The 24,474-nt window shown below is 61.7% G+C and overlaps 1 protein-coding gene across 4 annotated transcripts in view; it reads right to left on the bottom strand.

Annotated features, from left to right (window-relative positions):
* Window positions 1–24,474, bottom strand: part of ANKRD11 (ankyrin repeat domain containing 11) — a 171,834-nt gene that overhangs the window by 5,047 nt on the left and 142,313 nt on the right. For 3 of the 4 annotated variants that reach the window (XM_082862036.1, XM_082862035.1, XM_082862037.1), the window contains exons 4-9: window positions 20,176–20,314; window positions 12,608–12,778; window positions 12,291–12,494; window positions 11,455–11,597; window positions 8,585–8,732; window positions 1,810–8,258 (exon numbers count right to left, since the gene is read on the bottom strand). In XM_082862036.1, coding sequence (XP_082718162.1) covers window positions 1,810–8,258; window positions 8,585–8,732; window positions 11,455–11,597; window positions 12,291–12,494; window positions 12,608–12,778; window positions 20,176–20,314 — 7,254 coding nt within the window. Of the gene's footprint in view, window positions 1–1,809; window positions 8,259–8,584; window positions 8,733–11,454; window positions 11,598–12,290; window positions 12,495–12,607; window positions 12,779–13,202; window positions 13,300–20,175; window positions 20,315–24,474 lie in introns of all 4 variants that reach the window. The other variant, XM_082862038.1, reaches the window with a different exon arrangement.

The raw sequence follows: 24,474 nt of genomic DNA, 5'->3' as shown, positions 1-24,474 counted from the left end.
CAGTGAGGGAGAGGGAGAGGGCTCGCCGGGGCACTACCCCCAGATGCCAGAGGCCACCTCTGAACCCAGAAGGGCGCCTCTCCCAGGAGAAGAAGCCGGTGCTTCCGAAACACACAGGAAGCATGTCACAACAGCACCAGATACGGGCTGGAGCCTCTCGTGGGGCCAGGAAGCAAGAGCGTGTTCAGGAAGCACGGGACTGCCGAGGAGCCCCTCCCTGGTGGCCGAGGCCAAGTAGGGTGCATTGGCTCATGTGGCCACGACCTCGGGCTGGAGGGGAGGAATAATGCCCACGGTACAGTGGCCGCCACAGACAAGACCCTCTGAGGGGCTGGACTCGAGGCCCAAGCTCAAGGTACATGCTCTCTTCCAACTTTTCGGTCCAAAATGCTCAAAACCCGAGATGAAGCCACCCAGCCGGGTCTCTGGCTGCACGTCCTGCCCATCACGCCCCGGGGGCCCAGGGCGCCGGCCTCCCCTTGCCTCTTGGGCGCCTGCGGTGGTCTCTGTATAGGGGTCTTGTTTGGGGCTGTTGTGGGTGTGAGGTCACCTCCATTTCACCCTCCCCGGCTCCAGAGGGTGTGGGAATGAGGCCTCGGCCTGCCCTCACCCCCAACAGCCTGGGCCTGGCTGCGGGGCGACAGGCTGTGAACCGGAGCCCACCGCTAGAAAGGGCTGAGCTCCAAGAGACACACAGGTTGCTGCGGGGTGAACTCGGGTGGCGGGGGTCCAGGGGGAGGCAGGAGCACGGCTTTCTCTCTAGTTTCCAAATGTTCTAGGTGGCCACGGTGCTGTTTGTCTAAATTTTAGTTACTGAAGCCAAACAGCAGCAAAGTCTCACTGACCGGGGATCCCAGGCCAGGTTCCCCTGCATCCAGTGCCTCGGGCTCCCCCTCTCGGCTCCACTTCCTGCCTGGGAACAGGCGGCGCAGGCCGAGGTCTGAGCGCAGGACGCATCCCGTGCAGCACCGACGACCGTTACGGGGGCTTCTCCCAGGCCCGAGAGACAGAACAAGCCGAAAGCTGGGCTTTTTTCCTCACGGGGGTGGGGGTGGGGTGGGCTGGTCAAAAAATGAGGCAAGTCTGCCACACAGGTGTGGATGGGCAGCACCTGGGCAGTATCGCGAAGCCTGGGGGCCGGGGCGGCTCTGGCTACCACTGAGCACAGGTGGCTGAGATCAGCTTTACTGGCCACGACGCCTATGCCTGCTGCCTGGCGGGGGGGGGGGGGGGGGGGGGCGGGCAGGGCAGCAGCACGTGGAGGATGCGCGCTCCCCGCGTGGCTTGCTTCGTGTGGCAGGACCTGCCAACGGCCCGCGTCTGGGCGTGAAGAGGGGGTGGGGTGTGCGCGGCGGGGCTCGGACAGGTCACGTCTGCACAGACGTGGGGCGAACCACCAGGGGAGGGGGCACGCGAACAGACGGCCGAGAGGCGGGGCGTGGGCCTGACTGGGCAGGTGGGGAAGCCCAGAAACCCAAGGAAGGACCTGCTCTGAGGAGGCAGGAGAGGGGCCCTCAGGCCTCTAGGGGAAAAGGTCTGGGCCCTGGCCTTGGGTTGGCACCGTGGGGCCGCTGGGGGCCAGGGTTGGAGTCTGGGGAGCCCTCGGGCTGTTCAAGGGGATGGAGGGGACACTGAACCAGAGAGGGGGCCAGGCGCGCCCCACGTGGGTGGAGCCTGGGTCAGCCGAGGTCCAAGCGCGCGGACTGGGTGGGAGCCGCCATGGGGCAGACGGGGAATGATGGGGAGGACGGCGCAGCGGGGCCTGGGCCTGGGGGGCGCCCCCCCCCCCCACCCCGGGCAGGCACTCACCACGGGGATGTGCAGCTTGCTGAGGGGCTTGCCGTCCAAGAGGTAGGAGCCGGTGTAGGTGACGTACTCGGCGTAGCACTGGGGCGCCTGCGGGCTGATGTAGCAGAGGATCTTGCGCTTCTCCTCAATCTTCTTCCTGATCTGCAGGTACTCGAAGTACGGGTTGGACCTGTCGCTGTGGTAAGGCTCGATGTCGTCCAGCTTGATGGCGTCCACGATGGCAGCCAGTGTCTGCTGGATCACCTCCCGCGTCTGACGCGTGGACGTGTGCATCTGCTGGGCCAGCTGCTGGCTGGAGCGCTGGAAGCGGCGCTTGCGCGGGTGCTGGGCCTGGGGGTCGTCGTCCTCAGAGCCGCGGCCCTTGGCCCTGGGGGTGGGCGCGGCCGCAGCCTCCTTCTCGGTGGGCGGCGAGCTCTGCTTCTGCTGGTTGGCCAGCATCTGGGCCCGGGTCCTGGTCATGCGCTGGGGGATCTCCTCCACCTTGGGCGCCTTTGGGGCTTCGGCTGTCGGTTTGGGTTCCGGTTCGGGGGCTTCAGCCTGGACGCCGTCCGGAGGCCCCTCGAGCCCGGCACTGTCCTGGGGGCCGGCCCCATCCGCTGCGCGGGCCTGGGCCGAGCCGTCCCCGGGGGCGTCGGGAGCACTGTGGGGCGTGGCCAAGGGGTCTGGGCCCTCGGCCTGCTCGTCCCCACTCCCCGGTGGATGCTGCTCTGAGGGGGCTGGCGTGGGCCCAGAGCCAGGGTCGGAGTCCTCGGGGGCCCTCCCCTCCGGCCCGGCCCCGGCCTCCACTGTGGCCTCGGGCAGCGCGACTGGCTTCGGCTCCTCTGGGGGCTCGGGCGCAGGCTCGGCTGTGAGCCGGGCGGCCACCTGGTCAGGAGGCAGCACCCGCTGTTCGTCAGCAGCTCCCACAGGGACGTCCCCGCCGCTCGGGAGCGCGGGCGTGTTGTCCAGAGGAACGAGAGGACTCTCTTCCACAGGCTCTGCTTCGACATCGGAAACATCCTTCGTCTGGAGAGGAAGCTCCGGCAGCGAGAAAGGCCCCAGGTCGAGGTCATCCTCGGTGGCGGGGAAGGCACCTGGCCAGGGCACCGGCTCCACCTGGCCGAGGGCAGACAGGTTGTGACCACTTTCCAGGAAGTTATTCTCCAGGGGACCCAGGGCCTCCACCTGAGCCACGGCCGTCACACACGCAGACTCGGGGGGTGCGTCGGGGGGCGCTTCCGGAAGGGACTTGCAGTTACTGAAGAAGGACTCCAGCCTGGAGGGAGGGGCGAACGCGGCTGGCTCTTCTGAAGCAGAGACCGCGGCCGGGACTGCTTCCCCGGCCTCGTCCTTGACTTCCAGTCCCGGCTCGGGGACCGACAGAGGGTATGAGACGGGCGACACCGGGTAAGGGGGCTCCGAGTGGAGAGACTCGGCAGGGCAGAAATGTTTCGGGGACTCCGGGAATCTCTGTGGGGACTTCAGCAGGAGGTCCGACCCCACGGGCCAGCTGGCCGCGTTTTCGGGGGTGCCCCCGATGAGGCCAGAGGGGAGGCCCTGCTCCACGGTGGCGGGGTGTGCCCACTCGACCGGCTCCTCTGTGATGACGGTGCTGAAAGGGCCCTCGTCCAGGGGCTCCAGGAAGCTGGGCTCCGGGGGGATGATGGCCGCGGTGGCCTGCTGGTCCTCCGTGGCATCCAGGGGAATGCCAAGGTCAGGGGGAAGGGCCCCCTCCATGGACGGGGCCAAGAGCTCGTCTCTGTGTGAAGGGGGGGACTTTGTCGGTAAGCCGGAGAAGGCGCCCTCTGGGGAGGGGGTGATGTTGGCTGCGGCCGCAGGCGGGCAGTGCAAGGCGTCTGCTTTGGGGGAGGGGATGCCATAGTCCGGGGAGTAATAACCCGGAGACAGGCAGGCGAACTTCTCAGTGGGTGCTGGGGGCCCCGGGGCCTTGTCCTCCGGGTGCTGCCCCGGCGAGCTGTAGCTGGGCGCCGCAGGGACGCTCTGCTGTCTGAACAGCTTGTCCCCGAGTCCGAACTCTTCCTCAGGGGTCCTCCTGATGTCCACAGACACCGAGCGGTAAAGGTTCGCGCACAGCGGCCTCGTAGGCGTCTGGCCCGGTGTTTCTGAAGTCCCGCTGGCGGCCACGGAGAACCTGTCAAAGAAGGAGGGCGAGCAGGCGCTGGCGGACGTGCTGGACACGGGCTGGGGGTCTGTGCAGTCGAACATGAGGTCGGGGTAGTCGTCGGCGCTGCAGGACGGGGTCCGGGGTGTGTGCATGGCCTCCTCGTAGCTGGGGCAGGACACCACCGAGGCGGGGGTGGGGACCCCGGTGGGCCGGCCGTGGTCCGGCCTGGGGGAAGCGGGCAAGACCTCTTTCATGTGGGGGCCTGCCAGCCAGTCTCGGGGGTCCACCGCGGGTCCCGGGTGCGGCTTGTTCTCGGCGGCAGGGGCTGGCTCCTTGAGCTTCCTGTCCTTCGGGGCAGGGTCCAGCCCCAGCGGCTTCTTCGGCGGGCCGTCCAGGCCCTTCTTCCGCCCGTCCTCGGCGGGCCTGGCCTTGTCCTTGAGCTTGGGGTCACCAGACCGGTGGCGCAGCTTCTCCATCTGCTTCATCCTCTCCTTGTGCCGTTTGTGGCGCTCCTCGATCTCCAGGTCCTTCTGGGAGAGCATCCGCTCGAAGCTCGTCATCATCAGGTCCCCGTCGCCCAGGAGCTTCTCCCGCGGCCGGATGTCTTTCTTACCGGGGTCTCTAACCGGGAGGAGCTTGTCGTTCCCGTTGCTCAGCTTTACGGGGTCGCCCTTGTCCTTCTCCAGATTCTCCTTGACCTTCTCCTTCAGCTTGGCCTCGCCAAGCTTCCCGCCCTCGTCCTTGGGCTTGTCTCGGAAGGAGCCGGGAGGGTTGTCCTTGTCCCTGGCCGCGGGCTTAAGCTCCTCCCGGTGGTGCCGCGGGGGCCCGTCCCCGTGCCGGTCCCGGTGCCGCTCCTTCTCGTCCCGCCACCGCTCCCGGTGCTTCTCCCGCCGCCTCTTCTCCTTCAGGAGGCTCACGGTGCTAGAGCCGTAAGGCCTCAGTTCCTTCTCTACCTTCTTGGGAGGTTCTCTTTCAGGATCATTTTTCTCCTTCTTTTCGGTAGAAAACAACTCGATGGTTTTCTCTAACTCGTCCTCTGCATCGGCCTTGATGCCATAGGAGAGGCCGTAAGCGTCGGCCTCCAGGACCTCCTTCTCGTACTGGCCGCTGTCCTTCCGGCCGCCCGTGTCCTTGCAGTCGTCGCTCTTCTCCTTCTTCTCGGGCTTGTCCTTCCTGACCCGCTCTCGGTCATGGCTCTTCTTGGAGGAGGACGAGGCGTGCCGGTGCCGCTCCCTCTCCCGCGCCCGCTCCTCCGGGGGCTCCGGGAAGGGCGCCTCCAGGAGGGCGCCGAGGCCCGGGTCGTGGCCGCGGTCGGGGAAGCCGTCCGACGACGCGTCGCTGGCCTTGTCGTTGGAGTCCTCGCGCAAGTCCTGCAGCGCCGCCTCCTCCAGCCGCTCCAGCAGGCTCTTCTCCGCGTCGGTGCCCTTGCTCGCCTTTCTCTCGCGGCCCTGCTCCCGGTCCGGCCTCTCCCGGTGCCTGCTCTTGGCCTTGTCCTCCGCAGGGGGCCTCTTCTCCCCCTTCTCAGGGAGCCTCTGCTTGTTCCTCTTGTCCTGAGTGGAGTCCACCGACGCTCGGTCCTTCCTGTCCTTGTATTTTTCCGTGGACTCTCTGTCCTTCTTGAACTCTTTGTGCTTTTCCAAGGTTTTTTCTTTCTTGTCCTTCCCCCCGTCTGTGGCGCCCTTCTCCTTCTTCTTCTCTCTGATTTCTTTGTCTTTCTGCTTCTCCGCATGCTGCCTGTCGGCCGAGTGCTTCCGGTGCCTGTCGGGGGGGTGCGGCTCCCGCCCGTCCTCCCTCTCGGGGGGGCCGTCCCCCCGCCCCTCGCCGGCCTCCCCAACTTTGAATCCGCTCGCCGCATAATCATCTTTTTCATCTTCGCTTTCATCAGTGAATATGTCTGCAATGTACCAGCTTTTCTCTTTACCCTTCTTTTCATCTTTTTTTTCAGAGAAGTCCTCGGAGAGAATGCCGGGGAAAGCCTTCTCCCGTTTGTCTTTACCTTGGTCGAGAGATGCTTTTCTGTCTTTGTCTTTGCTATGCTTTTCCTTGGCGTCCTTTTTCTCTTTGAAGCACTTATCAAGCTCTTTGTCCTTCTGACACTTCTCAAGCATCAGTCTTTCGTTCCTGTCCTTGTCACTGGACTTCTCTTTGTGCTTCTCCAGCTTTAGCCTCTCCTTCCTCTCCTTCTCTCTCGCCGGGTGGTGCCTCTCCCAGGGCTCCAGGCTCTTCCCGAAGTCGCAGTCGGGCCTGTCCTTGAAGACTCCCTCGCAGCCGCACTCCTTCAGGTCCTCCCTGTGCGCCTCCTCGGGCTTTGCACGGCCATCTCTCCGCTCCTTGGCGGCCTCGGGGGGCTCCTTCCTGTCCCGGCCGCCTTCCGCACACTCCCGCCTCCTCCTGTCCTTCTCGCAGAGGTAGCCGGGCACGGCCCTGTGCCTGTCGGCAGCGTGCTCTCTCCTCCGCTCCGAGCCCCGTTCCAGGCAGTCCCTGTCCTTCTTCCGAGAGAAGATGTCCCTGTCCGTGCGCTTCTCCCGGGCCTTGTTCTCCCGCCTCTTCTCCCTACTGTCCTCTTTCACCGTCTCCAGGATCAGCCTGGCCACAGACTCGCTCTTCATGTCCCTGTAGTCTGTCACTGCAGAGTCCCAGCTGTCTTCCCCTTTGAAATCGAAGGATGAATCTGACAAGTCAGAGAACCACCGATCCTGGTCATCAGAAAGACTAAACTTGGTGTCTTCGTTCTCCAGAAACTGACTTTTGTTACAATATTCATCAAAAGCAGACTCCTCCCTATACACTTTTTTGAGTTTTTCTTTATCCTCTTTGAAGGTCTTCTCCCTCTCTTTTGAAATTTTATCCTCTTTAAAGTCATTCTTTTTCTCTAACTTGGAGGGCCTGTCTTTGGACTTCTTCTTTCTTTCCTCCTTGTAGAGCCTCAGCTTTTCCTCTTTTGGAGATTTTTCCTTCAGCAGCTTCTCCTTGTCGGCTTTGCTGCACCGGTCCTTCTCCTCCCGGAAGGCCCTGCCCCCATCCTTGTTCAGCTCCCTGATTCTCTTGAGCGACTTCTCCTCTCTGGAGACCTTGATCATCTCGTCCTTGAAGAGCCACTCCTTCTCCTCCACCTTCATTTTGCTGAGCTTCTCCTCCTTCTTACAGGGGTCTCTCTCGTGCTTCAGGCCTTTCAGCTTGCCCTCAGCCGGCACGTCGTCCAGGAGGATCGCCTTGTCTGCCCTCTGCTTGGAGTCCTCGTACTCGTAGGTGAAGCTCTTCAGCTTCAGCTCCTGGCTGACGGAGCACAGCCCCTTCTCCTTGCTTTTGTGTTTATGTTTCGTCTTGTGTTTCTTGACGACTTTGCCCTCCTTGTCCAGCTTGGGGATGGCGCCGTCCCCGCCAGGATGGAAGGAGTTCTTCCTGTCGGGCAGTGCGCCCTGCAGGCCGGCCCTCTTCCTGTGCTCCTGCCTCTTCCTGACCGGCTTCAGTGACTCCACGCTGGAGCCCTCGGAGGAGCCATCAGACTCGCTGCTCAGTCTCGTCCTCGTGGAGTCTGATAAGGAGCTGACCTCGGACCAGGCTGGAGAGGAGATGGTTTTCCAGTTGTCTGTCCGCCAGTGCTTGGCGTGCGGGTCCGCGTGGCTGGGGTTATGCTTCTGGGGGGCGGAGCTGCCGTGGGACGAGGTGGAGGAGGCGGACAGGGAGCTGAACAGGGCAGGGTCCTTCAGCACCAGCGGGGACTCCTTGAGGCAGCCGGGGCTCCCCGCCGAGCCCCCACCGTCCTCGCCGCTCTCCGAAGACTCGCTCTCGGACTCGGAGGAGCAGAACTTGTCGCTCCTCTTCCCAAACCGCACTTCTTTGCCCTTGATTTCTTTCTTTCGCTTCTTTTTCACTTTATTTTTCTCCTTCTGCTGCTTGCAGTTGGAAGGCTCCCGTGTCTTGTTACCAGGCAGCATCGTGTGAGCCGAGAGTCTCAGCTTCTCCCCGGTCCCCACGGCGACACCGACGTCCTCCTCGTCTGACGTGTCCGACAAGATGCGGTGAGACGCCTTCTTTGGTGCAATCGTGCTGTTTTTAGTGTAACTTTTCACTTCCATTTTGGGTATAGAAATAAAACTATTTGACTTAGTTTCCTTCCTGTAATCCTTTTTCAGCAAGTGTTTGTCGTCCACGGGAGGGATTCTGTCCTGCTCGTCGTCCTCGTCAAACTCATACTCATCCTTGACGGGGGTCACAGTTTTCTGGGGCTCCGGATTCTTAGTCTTGTGCTTCAGACCCTTCTCAAACTCGGAGTCCGTGTTATTGCCGTCGACTGAGCTGGAAGGTGCGAACGATGGGGCGTCGTCCTCCTCCTCGGAGCTCTCTGCGGGGACAGGGGGGAGGAGGTCAGAGGTGCTTCAGGCAGGGGCTGCGGGCACCTGGGGAGGGGAGGGGAAGGCGCCCGTCCAACAAGCGCGTCACCTGGCTTAGTTCAGGTTGAGGCTGGCCCCGGGCAGAGGGGCTACAGAGAGGTCTGCACAGACACGGGGCTGGAGACCCTGCACGGAAGCCCCCCATCGCGGCTCAGGGGGGGGGACTCCTCACGGGCCAGAAGCTCCCGTCAGCAGCAGGCATCCAAGGAGGCTGCCGGGAGAGCCCTGCTGACCGCGGTGACGCCACCTGCCCAGCCCGCGCCCCCGCAGCACTGACCGGCCGAGCTCTCCTCGCTGGACGTGTAGGTGCCCTTGCCCAGCAGCAGGTTCACCATGGTTGGGGAGCTGGCCACCTTGAGCGGCGTCTCGCCCTTCCTGTTGCTCTGCTGAGGGTTCCCTCCATACCGGAGCAGCAGCTTCACCACCTGCGGAGCAGTGAGAGGCCCGTCAGGGACCCTGAGAAACACAGAGCGGCCGCCACGCCGATGCGCAACCGCGGCCCCTTCACAGGGCCTGAGCACGACCAGGCCAAGGGGTGGAGGCTGTTCACGCTGCCCGCGAGGCCTCTCCCACCAAAGACCCACCACTCAAAGCAGGCTGCTCCTCTCGAGCCGCCGGGTTCCTGCAACTTGGGGGGAAGGCTTTTATGGGGGGGTGGGGGCGGGGGCGTGTTACACAGTACAGAAAACAAAGACCAAGCTTGTGCAAGCAGGTTTATTGCATGTTTGTTTATTGCAGGATAGTAAGATCACCTGTCGCTAATCCGTGCCCAGGACCCACTGAACGCAAGGACAGCAGACCTCACTTTACTGCGCTTCAGATGCCGTGTTGTCTACAGACGGAGGGTCTGTGGCGACCCTGCACCCAGCAAGTCTACTGGCGCCATTTCCCCGACAGCATTTGCTCACTTGGTGTCTGTGTGTCACATTTTGGTAGTTCTCGCGGTATTTCAGACCCTCCACCAGCAAAAAGATCACGACTCCTGGAGCTTCAGGTGACAGTTACATTTTTAGCAATAATGTATTTCTTTTTTTTTTTTAAGGCCGCATGGCACAGCATGCAGGATCTTAGTTCTCTAACCAGGGATTGAACCCGTGTCCCCTGCAGCGGAAGCGTGCAGTCTTAACCACTGGACCGCCAGGGAAGTCCCGCAATAATGTATTTTTTTTTTTTTTTTTTTTTTGCGGTACGTGGGCCTCTCACTGTTGTGGCCTCTCCCGTTGCGGAGCACAGGCTCCGGAGGCGCAGGCTCAGCGGCCATGGCTCACGGGCCCAGCCGCTCCGCGGCATGTGGGATCTTCCCGGACCGGGGCACGAACCCGCATCTCCTGCATCGGCAGGCGGACTCTCAACCACTGCACCACCAGGGAAGCCCAATAATGTATTTCTTAACGAAGGAGTGCAACTTGTTTATAGATACTGCTATTGCACACCTAACGGCAGCTGTCCAGTGCAGACAACGTTCAGATGCACCAGGAAACCAAAGAATTCTGTGTGACTCACTCCATCTCGATCCTCGCTTCACTCGGGTGGCCGGGGCGGAACCGACAGCCTCCCCCAGGTGCCTGGCAAACGGGACGGCGGCCTCCACTTCAGCCCGGGCTGCACGCAGGTGTACCTGGGTCTGCATGGCAGGAGCAGGACACTGCTTCCTGGGCAGGCGCACCCCTGCCCTCTGGCAAATCACCACGGTGCTGGACAATCCTGGGGCCAGAGTCAGGGCCTGGTCCCGTGTCCTTGCTGTCTGCCAGCCGACGAACACCCCAACTGCTTCAGGCCACCACGTTCCCTGGCTACGGCCCCTCCCTCTGAGACCAGCAACGCAGGTTAAGTCCCCTCAATGCCGTCCTCCCTCCGGCCGAGAAAGGGTCTCTGCCGTATGCAGCCCCGAAGGCCACCAGCCCACCCGGACAGTCCTGGGTCATCTCCCATCTCCTGGCCCTCAGCCTTCTCCCCCTCACTGCTCCCTAATAACAAGTTTAAAGACAATTACACAAGCAGAGATTCAGGCGGCGGCCCTCTCCCTCCCAGCTCCATCACCTACCAGCCAGCCAGCCTCATTTCACCCATACCCCATACCTGCCCACTGCCCCGGGTATCTTTTTGTTTTTTAATTTTTGGCTGTGTCGTGTCTTAGCTGTGGCAGGCGGGACCTTTCGTTGCGGTGTGTGGGCTCTTCGTTGTGGTGCGTGGGCTTCTCTCTAGTTGCGGCGCGCGGGCTTAGTTGCCCCGTGGCATGTGGGATCTTAGTTCCTTGACCAGGGATCAAACCTGCATCCCCTGCGTTGGAAGGCGGATTCTTAAGCACTGACCACCAGGCAAGTCCCTGCCTGCCCTGGTTTTTTTTAGCAAATCCCAGATATTTCATAAAGTTTTTCAGCATACTTCTTCTCTAAAACGGCTCTTAAGAAGCAGTAACAACGAAAACCCCATAATGCCATCGTCTTCCCTAAAACGTTAATTCCTGACGTCAGCTCTGTAATCAGCACCCGGGTGTCCCAGGTGTCTCGGCATCCTGAGCTCAGAGCACCTCCCAATCTCTCCCTGCGCCAACGCGTCATTTTCACACTGGCCACACTGCCGGTTCCCTGACACCTGCCTACAGTGACCAGCGGGGCCGCCACGACAGACCAGATGCACTCAAACAGCTGCCATGTGTCCTCATCACGCACCACCCCAGCTCTGGCCAGGGGCCTCTTGGACAGTGTGGTGGTGGCCGCAGCCAGACCCTCACCGACACGTGCGGCTCCTGTGTTGGACCTGAGGGGCCGTGCCCCAGGTGCTCGCGGCTCCTGGGCTGCTCACCCCATGTTGTCTACCCCCGTCCAGGCTGCCGGGTCTGGCAGCAGCACAGGGCCGAGGACAGGCAGAGGCCCCCTGCCTCTGGGTATGACCACTCACCTCCTAATGGCTGACCACACCTGAGTGGCCAGAGCAGGGCCCTGACACACAAGCCACAGACGGCGCGAGAGGCCACCCAGGTGCTGACCCAGGGTGAGAAAGCTGGGCTGGGGGGGGAGGCGGGGTCTGTCAAAGATTCACTTCCTGGTCACCCCGCACACAGGAAGGACAGAGAAACAGGTGGCTGCGGACCAGTGCACAGTCTAATGGCAGGCCTGCCGTGGGGTCTGCGGGGGAGGCGCCCACCTTGTAGTGCCCATTGTTGGCAGCGTCGTGCAAGGGGGTGTCATCATCCAGGCCCTTGGTGTTCACCTCTGCGCCAGCGGCCAGCAGCTGCTTCGCGACATCGTAGTAGCCCCGGTTACAGGCCTCGTGCAGCGCAGTCCAGCCTGGAAACAGACACTCAGCACGTACGTGATTTAACCCTCAGGAAGGTCACTCCCGCTTCTGGGTGGCACTCAGGAAGCGCTAAGGACAGGACAGAGGCCTGGTGGGCACCCAGCCTAGAAATGCCGAGTGGTCTTTACTTGGGCGCCTCTGGGTTGCTCGTGACCTCTAGCGGTTAACCTTACAGACTAAGAATCTGAGAGGGTGACGTGGCCCACCGAGCTGACAAGGGTACAGGATCAATGAACACAGGGTCACAAGGGGCAGCCTCAGCCCAAGTCACCTGTCAACACACAGGGAGGATGTGCCCTGTCTGCAGACAGGGAAGCAGGCAGGGCGTGGCCACGGCCGCAGGTCTGGAAGGGCCTCCGTGAGCATGCGCTGAGGCCTCTCGGGGAGCAGCTGCTCACGTCGGCACGCACACAGAGCTGCCCCGTGGACAGATCCCAGGGCTTTGGAAAAATGCAACTTAGGAAAATCGCTTTTTTTTTTCCCCTTTTAAAAAAAAAAAAAAGGTGCTAAACTAGGTTTGGGTCCAACACCCAGGGCCGTGGGAAAACCTAGGATTCCACACAGGAAGGCCTCCTGGTCTCACAAACACTCCTCTCTCAGTGCACAGCTCTGGACACACAAAAAGAGCAAATCATCCTCCGTAAAAGGGGGTCTGCCCCACGGCCCTCCCTCCGAGCTCTCACCTGCGAAGTCCTTGACGTTGACGTCCGCCCCCTCGCTGATGAGCTCCTTGATACGCCGGGCGTCCCCCCGGATGGCCGCCCGGTGTAGGCGGGTCTCTCCACGCTCATTTCTCTTGTTCACTTTATCTTTGGTTTTTGAGGCAGAATTGGGCGTCCCCTTCTGACACACTGTCGACTGGGAGGGGTGCTTTGGTGTCGTGTCCACTGCAGGCCGAGGAGAGGATGGGCGGAGGTTACCGGGAGGGACCTGCGGGGCTGGGCCACCGTCCCAAAGGAGGGCCTCCCAGGCCCCAGGACCACCTGCCCCCAGGGCTCACCTGGGCTGTTGGCAGACTCCTCGGCCGTCATCTGCATGAGGAGAGCCACCTGCTGGCGCTCCGAGAGCGGGTAGCCGGCGCGGATCCCGGACAGCCCCATGCCGAACAGCAGCCCGGCCTTGCGGGCGACAGGCTCCTTCTTGATCCTCTTCCGCTCGGGACCCTGCTTCTCTGTGAGGCGTGGAGGAGAGAGGGGAGACTTCATGCCACGGAGCCCTCTGACTCCGGGGCCTCACAGCCTGCGGGGGAGGGGAGGGACAGCTGGCAGCACGCACGCTGCCCGTCATCACCTCTTCCGGCAGTAGCTGTGCTGGGGACACGATTCCGACACCTCGTCACCAGCCACTGAAGCCAAGCCTGGCCCCCACCGACCGTCCACCGCTCCAGGTGCCTCCCCAGACCGTGCCCTGCGCGCCAGGCGGCGGGACGGACGACCCCGAGTCCCGGCTCACTCAGGACGGGCCTCGGTCTAGCAACTCCTAGTGTCTGTGGTCCAGGTCCTCCTCCCCACCCCGCCTCCAAAGAGTTCAGATGTAAATGCAAACACAGCTTGGAGACCCGCGGAGAGGTCAAGGCTGGCTGGGCGGTACTGTACCTTTCTTCTTGCTTCTAGGAGCCTCCATCTCATGCCATGGCGCTTCGAGGAGCGAACCAGCCTTGCAGTACCACGGCGTGGACTGAGCTGGAGGCATCTAAAGGCATCAACACAGAGCACTAACGAGATACGGCGCCGGCCCGGCGCCCCTCAGCCTCCTCACGACAAGCATACTGTGCTCCTCTGGCCCCTCACCTAACACCCTGCCGGCCTCAGGCAGAAACACTGCGCCGTGTCTTTCACAGGGGCAGGGGGGGCGGAGAGAAGAGACACCCCCCACTCCACGGACCAGGAGCCAAAAGCTCGCTTTGCTCCACACTCACCCTCCTACTCACAGGAACTGGGGCTCCGTCGAGTCTCAGACCCCTCCCCTGCTGCCCTGTGTGCTCTGGGGAGCCCGGGGATGGGGGGGCCTAGGTCACGGGTGCGGACCACGGGGAGGGAAGCTGGGTCGCCACGGGGCCCGGGTGTCTGAGGGGCTCTCCCTGCTCTCCGCGTCCCCGGGCTGGGGCGACCTCTCCACTCCCACAACTACAACCCTGGGCTGCTCTCCACCTCAGGCCCCACAAGCGTGTCACGCTTTCCATTTTCTTACAAAGTGTTTTCTGTAAACAGTTATTTCCTTAAAAAGTACCCTAAACTGCCTTTTTAAAAACTAAAGTTGTGATCTGCTGACAACGGTGATCTGTGCATCTTAGGTGATGACCCCCGAGCACCACACGCCACCCCGCCAGCAACAACTGGTTTCTAACCAACGCGCGAGGCATAGGCCCAAGCAAGGAGGAAACTCAGAAAGGACGCTCCTCAGGGGTGACCAAGGACCCCGCTCGCCTTCTCCCCCGCCCCCAATTCCCCCACGACCCGGCAAAAGCAGTGAGGGAAGGGCGGCACATGGCCCCGGCTCTTCGAGGAGGCCTCTGCACAGGGCACAGCTGGCACCCAGCAGCTTCAAGGAGCCCCGAGAAACGAAGCCACGCTGGGGCAGTGGCCGGACCTGGGCAGGAGCCTGGCTCAGAAGCTCTCCCACAGCTGAGCGCCACACGGATGGGTCTGGGGGTCGGGGCAGGGGGAGGCCGTGGGGCCCTGCTCTGCCCAACCTCCTGGGAAGCACAGCCTGGCCTCAGACAATTGGGGTGTCTGGCCTCTCAGGGGCGGTGGAGACACGAAGCCCCCAGAGGAGAGGACGGAAGCAGAACCTCAGCGAAGCGCGTGACCCCGCGGCCTCCCACGGGCTGTGGGCGGCACCTGCCGAGTACACCGGGTCACCTCGGGGGTGGAAGCAAGCAGCCCAGCCCCCTCTCCGCAGCGCACGGGTCTCCAGGACAGACGCGCCCGTGATTTAAGATGCCAGAGGAGCCCGGCAAAAGGGCCACAGCCACCTCTGTCTTCAAGTGACCGTGCAGCCAGTGGACGCCCAGGACCAGGGAGGTGCCTCGAGGGTCTTGCCTGCGCTGTTGTTGAGTGGCAGCGAAGAAGCAACTTCTACCCAGAGACTCTGATGTCGGCGGCAGAGCTGGGCCCTGTGGCACCGGCCTGTGGTCTCAGGAAGGGGCTGGGAGAGCTGTAAGGCTCAGGCAACCCCAGCACGAGTCCACACCTGCCCACGGGCCCTGCTCACCCCACACGTGGAGGAGAACAGACTAACCCAACCCTCTGGTCTCCCCAGGCTTAACACAGGGAAAAACCCCAAATGTAATCCCATCTCCTGAGACGCCAACTTCTCGGTGGTGGAGTGTACTTCTCTACAGGTGCCGCGGCTGCCGGGATCTGGAGAGCCCACGTCTGGCCGGGCTGGGAGTCGCAGGTGGAGCGGCTGCCCACGGAACCCGGGCCACAGAGGAGCGGAGGCCGGGGCGCTGGTGCTGCAGAAGGGCCTTCCTGCCCAGCCACTGCGTCCTGTCGGCAGGGGCCAAGCCGGGGGTCAACCCAGGTGAGACCTGCAGAACGTCCTTCCTGCCCTGCCCCGAGGTGGGCGACGGCCCCACCTGCCAGCGCTGGGATGGGGGCACGGCAGAGGAGGTGCCCGGGCAACGGCCCAGCTCCCTCAGCGCTCTGCCAGCATTTTGTTTCTCACATCCAACCGGAAGCAGAACAGAAGTTACACGAAGCCCAGGCGGCGTGTGTCAAGCTGTAGACTGGAAAACTGGCAGGTCCGTGTGAGTGGCGAGCAAGGCCAGAGGGTGCTGTGGAGGCGCAGGGGCTGGAGCACACCCTGCCCCCTCGTTCCCCGGGGACGCCAGCCGTGCCGTCTTCCCAGGGTAATGGGGGGAAGGCAGTCTCACGAGCCTGGACAGTCCCCTCCACCCTGAGGAAAGCGAAGCACAGCCGTGTGACTCAGCCTGTATGTCCATGGCGCCTTGATTCTCACGCTCAATCACCTCACTGGTCCTCTGTGAAATCGGGGCCACGTTTATCATCTCTTCCTGGGACACGGTCACCCAGCTAGCAGATGCAAGGATCCCCAGCCCACCAGGCCATCCCTGGGTTTCCCCCTAAATGCGTTCCTGTCTCCCCCGGAACACGCCTCTGCTCTCCTCCCACAGCCCCCGTGGCCTCTGCTGGGGCTGGGCCTGCGGAGGGTGCAGCCCTGAGGGCCTCTGTTTCAGGACCCAGCACCCAGAGTCCACTCCTCCTGGGGACTTTCACTCCCCAGCAAAACTGACGGCGTCCAGTGGAGAACTTCCCCGAGTCACGGCGAATCCTGGCAGCAGAGACACAGAGTGAGCTTCTGGGAGAAGGTCTCCTCTGGCTTCCGGGACGTGGTCTGCAGACACTCTCCCGGCCGCCTTCTGTGTCCCCTCGGGCGGCCCCGTGGTTCCACATGACGCTCTGCGTGGAGCCCGCACCCTGCGCAGACACCAGCGGCCCCGTGTGCTCCTCCTGGACCCCGGTCGGCAACTCCCCTGCTTCCTTCTGTGCGTCAGCCGAGGCGGCGTCTTCAGGTTCAGCAGCTTCCAGCTCACTCACTCTGCTCATGGTGGACCCGGTAAGCGCTAGAACCCATCCCCCGCCCGAATGCTTCGTTTCAGCGATCGTTTCTGCTGCCTCATGCTCTGTTTTACACTGTGAAAACCCTGCCTGATCTTCTGGACGCTGTTCTGTGTCTGCTCAGGTGTCTTCCTCCTGTGGCGGCCATCTCTGGGTCCAATCCTCGTCTCCGCTCTGGGGCTAGGAAGGCGCACAGAGGCCCAGGGAGGGCCAGCCCCATGGGGGCAGGACGGCGTGAGCCTGGGGAGCCCTCTCGGCCCCCAGGCGGGAGGATGGCATCTTCCAGCCGGAGGTGTCGGCAGGCACGGCTGCCCTCAGCCCGTCCACTGCCACCAGACGCCCCGTGGCTGACAACCAGGGCGTACCACGTTGCCGAAAGTGGGAAATCTAAGACTCTCCTCAGATGTCACCATCGTCAGGGCTCCGCCCTGTGGTGGGGAGGGGGCAGAGGAGGTCCTCGGTCTCCCATGAAGTTGCAGGGCTCGGCCCACGGCAGGCTGATGGGAGGTGGGTGGTCGGCACTGGGACCTGCTGTCCCAAGAGCGGCCCGTCCCTTGGCCTCAGAGCACACCTCCCACACCACACAGGGCCTGACCTCCACGATCAGTCACAAACACAGGCTTCTGACCGAGGAGCCGGCCCAGGCACAGTCCACATGTGACAGATACCCCGTCAGGTGACGTGCTGCACGGGGTCCTCCCCGCATTACACTCCGACCCTCCAAGCGCCACTGGACCCACATGGGCACCATCATTCAGGCTGTGGTGACAAACGGCTTCCCTTCCGGTTTCCTGCTCTGTGTCTCCTCCTTTTCCTTTTTAAAAAAAATTTCCAGCATTGATCGTTTAAAGAAAGAGCGGTCTGTGTGGCCTTCAGCAAGTCCCCGGCCTGAGAGGGACAGGCTGGACCCCCCACGTCTCACTCCCCCGGCAGAGGCTGCTCCAGCTCCAGGTAAGGGCGACCACAGAGCCGTCCCCCAGGTGACCGTGATCAGGAGGCCAGAATCCATGGAGGTGAGGGGGGCATAAAGGGCCTGGACAACAGGGGTTCCCAACCACTGACCCCAACTTTCACGACAGCAGTGAATCATAATCCAGACCACCAGCAGCGCACGAACAGCAGCATCCATCCCGCCGGCCCGAGCCTGCCTGGGGGCCTCCGACCACCCCTCGAGCTCCCCACACCCAGACCCGGGAGTTCACCGGGTGGAGCGGCCACCCTGACCCAGACCAGAGAGAAGTGGGCCCAGCCACGCCCTCTCGACTTGGCCTGGGATGGAGGTGGCCAGCGTCCTACACCAGTCCTGCCCGCTCTGGGGTCCCGAGAGCTCCAGGGTCACAGTGTGGGTGGCATGTGCCCTCCCAACCAGCGACTCACAGCGTGTCACGCCTGGCAGGCGGCCAAGCCCCTGCATGGTCACCCACGTGACCTCCAGCACTTGGCAGGGGGCGTGCTCAGAGCCCAGCGCCAGTGAATCCCCGCACACAGGGCAGCCTTGAGCAGGAGCCCCGACAGGCCCTGCCCACAAGGGAAGCTGCGTGCCCGCCGCCTCCGTCCCCAAATCCCAGCCCTAGACGGGTGAGCTGCTCACACATCCTCACTGCAGAGCCAGCACAAAGTGGAAGCAAAGAAACGTTGGGAGCTGAGAACAGGCCCCTCTCTGGAGGGCCCCGGGGGCTCCAGGTAGGAGGCGGGAAGGCTGCGGTGAGACCGAGCATGCAGCCCGCAGGGCTTCACCCCACGGGCCTCAGCAGGAGGCGCGCGCACACTACGCTGCGGGGAGAGCAGACACATAAGAAGCGGCAGCAGAGTATAATTTGAAGCAGGTCCTGGTCCCACCACGACTGGCACCGGGCAGGAGGGCCCCTCTCCCTGCCTGCAGGCGCCCACCCGCTGGTGGCCTGAGCTCCAGGGAGGACGCCCCAGCCCTGACTAAGCGCTGCGGGCCTCCTGGGGACCGGGAAGCAGGAGGGTGCTCCCAGGGAGCCCGAGGGTCTCTGGGGGATGCTCACCCGCCTCCCCCGCTCAGGGAGCACAGCCGGAGAAACTACTGGCCACTTGCAACCGTCCCGTGAGTGCCAGGCTGCATCTTCCCAGCAGGGGGCGCTGGAGGGACACGGCAGGAGCCAGCAGGCAGGGAGGGGACGTGGGAACACGGGGACCTTCAGCCTCCCTAGCTCGGTGCTCACCAGAGTTGGCACTTCTGTACAAGAGCCTCCCCATCTGCCCTGGGGCGGGCGGGCAGGCGGCACCTGGTGGAAGCGAGGCCTCTCAGAGGAAGAGCTTCACTCTGCCTGGCCAGGCGGCCGCTCACCAGGAAGGGCAGGGAGGGGTCAGTGACCAGGGCTGCAGGCGAGGTGCCCAGTCCTGGCCCGAAGGATGAGACGCTCCCAGTTACTGGAGACCAGTTCTGCCACATGACCAAAGCAGGTGTACAAGAAAGCTGCAGGGTCAGCCCCGAACCCCGGGGGCGGGGGGGATGGGCAGGACACAGTCACCCAGTCGAAGGCCCCCCTCCTCCCACACTGTGTACTACTGAAAAAGCCGGCACATAAGCGGAGCCATGCAGCTCACAGTCGTGCTGTTCAAGGGTCAATGGTACAGCAAAACTGGCCCCCAAAGGGATAGCCACTCAACAGTAAGAGGACAAATGCTGGACTTTCCAGGTATTTAGACTTTGTCCCTGCCTGGAAAATCCCACTTGCAAAACGTTCTTCAGTTTCCCACCTGCCTGGCGCCCCGTGCTGAGATGCCAACCGTCCCCCAGGCCTGCTGGAGGCCGCCTTCACGGCCAGCACCCCGCAGACACCCCCGAGGACGCCGCGCCCGCCTGTGCTCGGGCAGGGACATCCCAGAGGACGACACCGGACCTGCAGGCCCCCAGCACCCAGGAAGCCGCACCCAACAGCGACGCCGCGCCCTCCAGTACCAGAGCTGGCTCGGGCACCCAAGCCTGAGCTGGGCCTGTCTCTTCTGCACCCAGAGCCTGAGGCACAGGGTCCCTGCGAGGACTCCCACCTCCTCTGCCCTCCTCCCCGGCCCAACCCCTCCCCTTGCGGAGGACCCCGCGGAGGTCGAGCCGCCTGCCCCGGACCCCAGCCATACCCCAGCTGGCACCACCAACCCCGCCAACCTGCTTCACCAGCCTGCAACTACCCCAGGTCATGCTCAGTGGCTGCGAGCCCGGGGCGCACCCGCCTGGGGGTCGCCCCGTGCAGGAGGCGCTGTGAGTGAAGACGTTCATTTCAGGCTGTTCCCCCTGCCATTTCTCCCAATTCTCTCACATTTATGTCATTCCCGTACCTGCCATTTTCCTGAGACCTGACACAAACCCTCACGTGCAGCAAAGCCCCCTGCCCTCCGCCCGATCCTGGCAGGACCTCTGCTCCTTCCCCCGTGGCTGCATCCTGGGGGACCCAGGCCCCCTCGCGGCTCTGTGGATCCACCCCACACCTGCCCCTGGCTTAGGGGGTCTGCAGTCAGATGACCGGCAGGCGGGGAAGGCCCAGCACACCAGGACCAAGAGGAGGAGTGTGAGCCGGCTGGCAAAGGGGCCGGGTTCTTGCCTGGACCCAGCACATGTCCCTGCAGGCAGCTCGGATGGAACCAACCTGAACGCACACGCGCCACGTGGTGGTGAGTGGCACACCCGCAGCGCACGCGCAGGGGGACTGCGTGCCTCCTGCTCATTCTCACAGCCCCCTCTGGCCTCCATTTCAAACAACTGGGCTTAAGTTATGTGCTTCTGCAGCCCTGAGGGGAAACACGTTTATCCTCCCATGTGAAGTTCTCCAGAGGCTCTCCTTGAGAGAGAGGAGCCCGTGCTCACACGCACGGGAGGCCCCTGGGCAGGCTGGGGCTGGGGGAACGTGGCTTCTGTGCACACTTGCGGGAATCCTCTGCCTGGGAATCTGCCCTGTCAGCTGTGAGTCACCCCCTCCCGGGTCCGTGCAGCAGAACTGGGGCGCCGGGGGCGGGTGGGTACCTGTGTCCGAGTCCTTCTGCTCTCCATTGGCGCCCACAGTGAAGGGCAGCTTCCGCTTGGTCGTTCGCTCTCTCACCTCCTTCCCACCATCAGTGCGGTCCAGCTTTGGGGTCTTGGTTAGAGAAACTTTATCTTTATCCTGGAAAAGAGAGTGACGCTTTCAGACGCTGGCCCCAAGTTAGACTCTCAAAGTCCTTAGGTCTAGCAGGACTTCACGTGCCCGGAAAGCAAGTCTCTTATCTGGGCAATGGACACCCCTCCTGCCCACCAGGCTCAGAGGCACCCACGGCCCTACCACCTCGCTGCCTCCTGCCTCCTGTTCCCAGAGATGGACTCAGTAACGGGGAAAACGCACCTTCAGAGGGGCCTGCTGACAGACGGAACCTGCCCTCTACTGGAAACTCTCCCCGTGACCGTGAACGAAGGGGCCTGGCCTCGCACCGAACGGGAGAGAATGTCTGCCCTGAGACGCTGGCTCCCCTCCAGCGTGTAGTCCCTCGCCTGCCCGGGGCCTGAGCCACCTCTGGTCACCACAGGCCTGTGACACTGCAGGGCCGTCTTTGGGACGGATCTTGCAGCCGCAGCATCCCTGGAGCAGAGCCCAGTGCGGGCGACCCAGCCCAGAGCAGAAGCTGGCTAGAGGGCGGCCGGGTGTGGCCATCGCTCCCAGCCCTGCTGACCTGTAAGGACCCGGGAGCCCGAACTCCAGCCTCAACCTGGGAGGTCCAGCCGGGCGTCTGCCTCGCCTGCCACCGTCTGCAGAACCGGGGGAAGCGCCACCTTGGGGGGGGGGATCGGGATGTGACACGCCCCTCACAGAAAGGGCAGCACACAGAGCCCTGAGGGTGGGGTGCAGGCGCTCAGCAGAGCCTCAGGCTAACCAGCGCCCCGGCTCGTCTGCCCGCAGCGCACCGCACCACACGGGCCAGCCAATTTGCGTTGCTGACATGGAGGACGGCACCGCTACTGCCAGGCGGCCCCTTCTCCAGCAGCAGGCTTCCTTTCTGGAATCCACCCCGGGGAGGCGGAGGCAAACACACGGCCCTCACAGCAGCCCTCACGGCACTGGGGCGTCGGGTGCTCCTGGGAGGGGACGCCCAACCCTGAGCGGCGCGAGTCCTGTCTCCCGGGGCCCTGAGAGTCCTCCACTTGACTGCCACGCCGTGCCCTCCAGTCTCAGCAGGCAACGAGACACCCTTGGGTGACCAGGGAGACCCCGCCACAACACACCGCCAGCTCCGAGGGCACCCGGAGCGCGAAGAGGGACCAGCAGGCAGAGCCCGAGCCTCGGCCGAGCCGGTGCCAGAGGCACCAGGACACAGGCCCGCTTGTCACCACCTGCACGCACCTCCGCCCCGCCCCCCGCCGCCCCTGCCAGGAGAACAGCACCCACCAGTGAAAGCCCCAAACTGTAATAAGCAACCTGCCACCAAAAAAACTCCTGGTCCAGTTCGTTAATCTGATCGACAGACACAAAAAAAGATAACACAAATCACACTAACAACGTATTCAGAAATGCAAGAAATTAAAAAATCAATGTAATTCACCACACTAAGAAAATAAAGGACGGGGACTTTCCTGGTGGTCCAGTGGCTAAGACTCCACACTCCCAATGCAGTGGGCCCAGCTTCGATCCTTGGTCAGGGAACTAGATCCCACATGCCGCAACTAAGAGTTCGCATGCTGCAACTAAAGATCCCGCATGCTGCAACTAAGAGTCAGCGCAGCCAAATGAATAAATATTTTAAAAATGCTTTTTTTTTAAAAAAAAAAAAGGATGGAAAGTTATGATCATCTCCACAGCTGCAGAAAAGCCCTGAGGTCCTGAGACCAACTCCCAGCACACTGTGGGGAGGGACGTCCCCCACCTGACACAGGTTTGGTGCAGAAGATTGGGTGCCACCCCCGAGAGGGGGTTCAAGGCAGGAATGCCTAGACTCACCACATCTACTGAAAAACTAAACCTATTTTTTAATGAGCAAAAGATCTGAACACGCACTTGTCAGAAAAAAATATCCATACAGCCAGTTAACGTTTGGAAAGGTGTTCGGCGTTGGGAAAATGCAAATTAAAACCAGGAGGCAACACCAGTACTCTCACAAGAATCGCTGACTGGACCGGCAGAGCAGTGGGCCTTGGACGCTGCTTGGGGCCACTCAGAGTTTCTAACAAAGTCCGGGGAGTGAGTGACATGCCACACGAACTCACAGTTTTGTTCATAACAGTAAAAGAAAGAGCAACCGCCCATCAAAAGGCAAATGGGTGCATCCACTCCAGTGCAGCCGTAGACGGAACATTCCACAGCTGCGGGAAGATGCTGGCGGGCAGCGCCCCACCGTGACAACACGCCTCAGGGGGCCGGTCTCCTCCACGGTCAGACCAGGCCAGCCCCGCCCCCCTCTTCTTCCTGAGGGATAACAAGGAGTATTTATCTTACGACGCTGTGTTTTTACACAGGAGAAAATCCAGAGGAATTTACAATTAAACTCTTCAAATTAGTAAGTGAATGAGAAGCTCAATCACACAGAAAGTGATTGGTTTCTATATACTATAAACCATTAGGAAATCATGCTGAAATATTACATATTTATATCGAAAGACATTAAATACATAGGAATGAATCTAACAGAAGGTGTTCAAGCCCTCTACATAGACAATTACAAACATTACTGAGAGAACAGAAATTAGACTGATAAAAATGCAGGCCCACTTATGGGACACTGTTCAATACTGTTAGCACAGCATATCTCCCCCAACTCATCTCTACATTCAAAGCAATCCAATCAAAACCCAGCAGGCTTTGCGTGGAGATCAACCAGCTTTTTCCAAAATGTACATGGAAACGCAGAGGGTCACAAGTAGCAAGGACAATTCTGAAGAACAACGAAGATGGGCAAATTAAACTGCCAGGTATCAAGACTGTACAATTATAGTCACAACAGGTAGTCCTGGACCCAAGGGCCAAAGGTTCAGAGCAAAGAGCAGAAGCTGAGCCCCACCTGACTGGTGACAAGGGCTCCGCTACAACCCAGCAGGAAAGGACAGTCTTCCCGGTGACAATGACCATGTGGACATCCACAGGGAAGAAAATAAACCTTGACCCTCCCTTACAGCACGAAACACAAAATGAGTCCAGATGGATCACAGACGGACAGCTTGCAGAGGACGGTACAGGAGACCAGTAGACGACAGAAAAAGGCAAATTAAACTGACATCCCCAAGTGTTAGCACGGATGGGTCCGCCTGACCTAGGCTTTGGGGGTGCAGAACTGTGCAGTCACTTTGACGAACCGTTAAACCCTATCTGCTGCCTCCATAGAAAAACCCCAATGTATGTATGTTCACGTCACACCTGGACTGGAAAGAACCCAGATGTGTATCAGCACAGGAATCGGCAGAGAAGCTGCTTGAACGTCCATCCGATGGACACCACACAGCCACAGAGGAAGAGCCTCCTTCCAACAGCAAGGGCCTGTCCATCGAAAGGAAGCAGAGATCCCCACCATGAGTCCGCATCCCCTGTGGGTGGGGGCGGGGTGTTACCGTGGGGACTGCTCGCGGGGGAGGGGGGTGTCCCGAGAGCCTGGTCTGGATCATCGTGATCCCAGGTTCTAGAAAGGAAATGTGCATTTCTACTTCACTAAAAGTGCTCACAGAAAGCTTTTAACCCTCAGCCAGAGCAGAGCAGGGCAGACCTCGCTGAGCCTCCCTCACTAGTACCCAGGCACCGTCACAAGGACCAACCGTACACACTCCACAGTGTGTTTACTTCCTCAATGCTAAAAGGATGTCTAGACGTCAAGTTCAACCTCTATCGGGTTCAACCTCTATCAGTTCAACCTCCGTGTCAGACCGTGGCACACCCTGAAAACTGCTGTGGCCCAGCAACCAGCGTCCCCCACGGACGCTCAGCCAGCTCCCACACACCACGTACAGAGACAGGAGGGCTGGCTCTTAACCCGCACCCCACACACCTGCCCTGGAACCCCCTCGACTATGACTAACTGAGTCTTATCTGTGAATTACCAACAACGAAAGAAGCCAGTAGGAATGAGGACTCTATCAGCCACCAAAAACAGCACAAATAGGTTGATCTGACTGTCCCACCTTCGTCTGCTGAAAAGATGATCCTTTCGCAACGGAGCAGCCTCAGCATCTTGTAGACAAGCAGCTGAGCACACACGTGGGTGCCTGTGGGGACCCTGCTCCCCAGGACAGGTGTGCGCCTGTCTCCACTGCCCCGCAGCTTCACAGCCAAGGCCGAGGGCCGCCGACTCCCTCCTGCCTTTTCAAGGTGGC

The sequence above is a fragment of the Leucopleurus acutus genome, assembly GCF_964270905.1.
Source record: "Leucopleurus acutus genome assembly, chromosome: 20".
Classification (NCBI taxonomy): domain Eukaryota; kingdom Metazoa; phylum Chordata; class Mammalia; order Artiodactyla; family Delphinidae; genus Leucopleurus; species Leucopleurus acutus.
The sequence above is the reverse complement of the archived record's forward strand: the minus strand, read 5'-3'. Positions and strand labels throughout refer to the sequence as shown.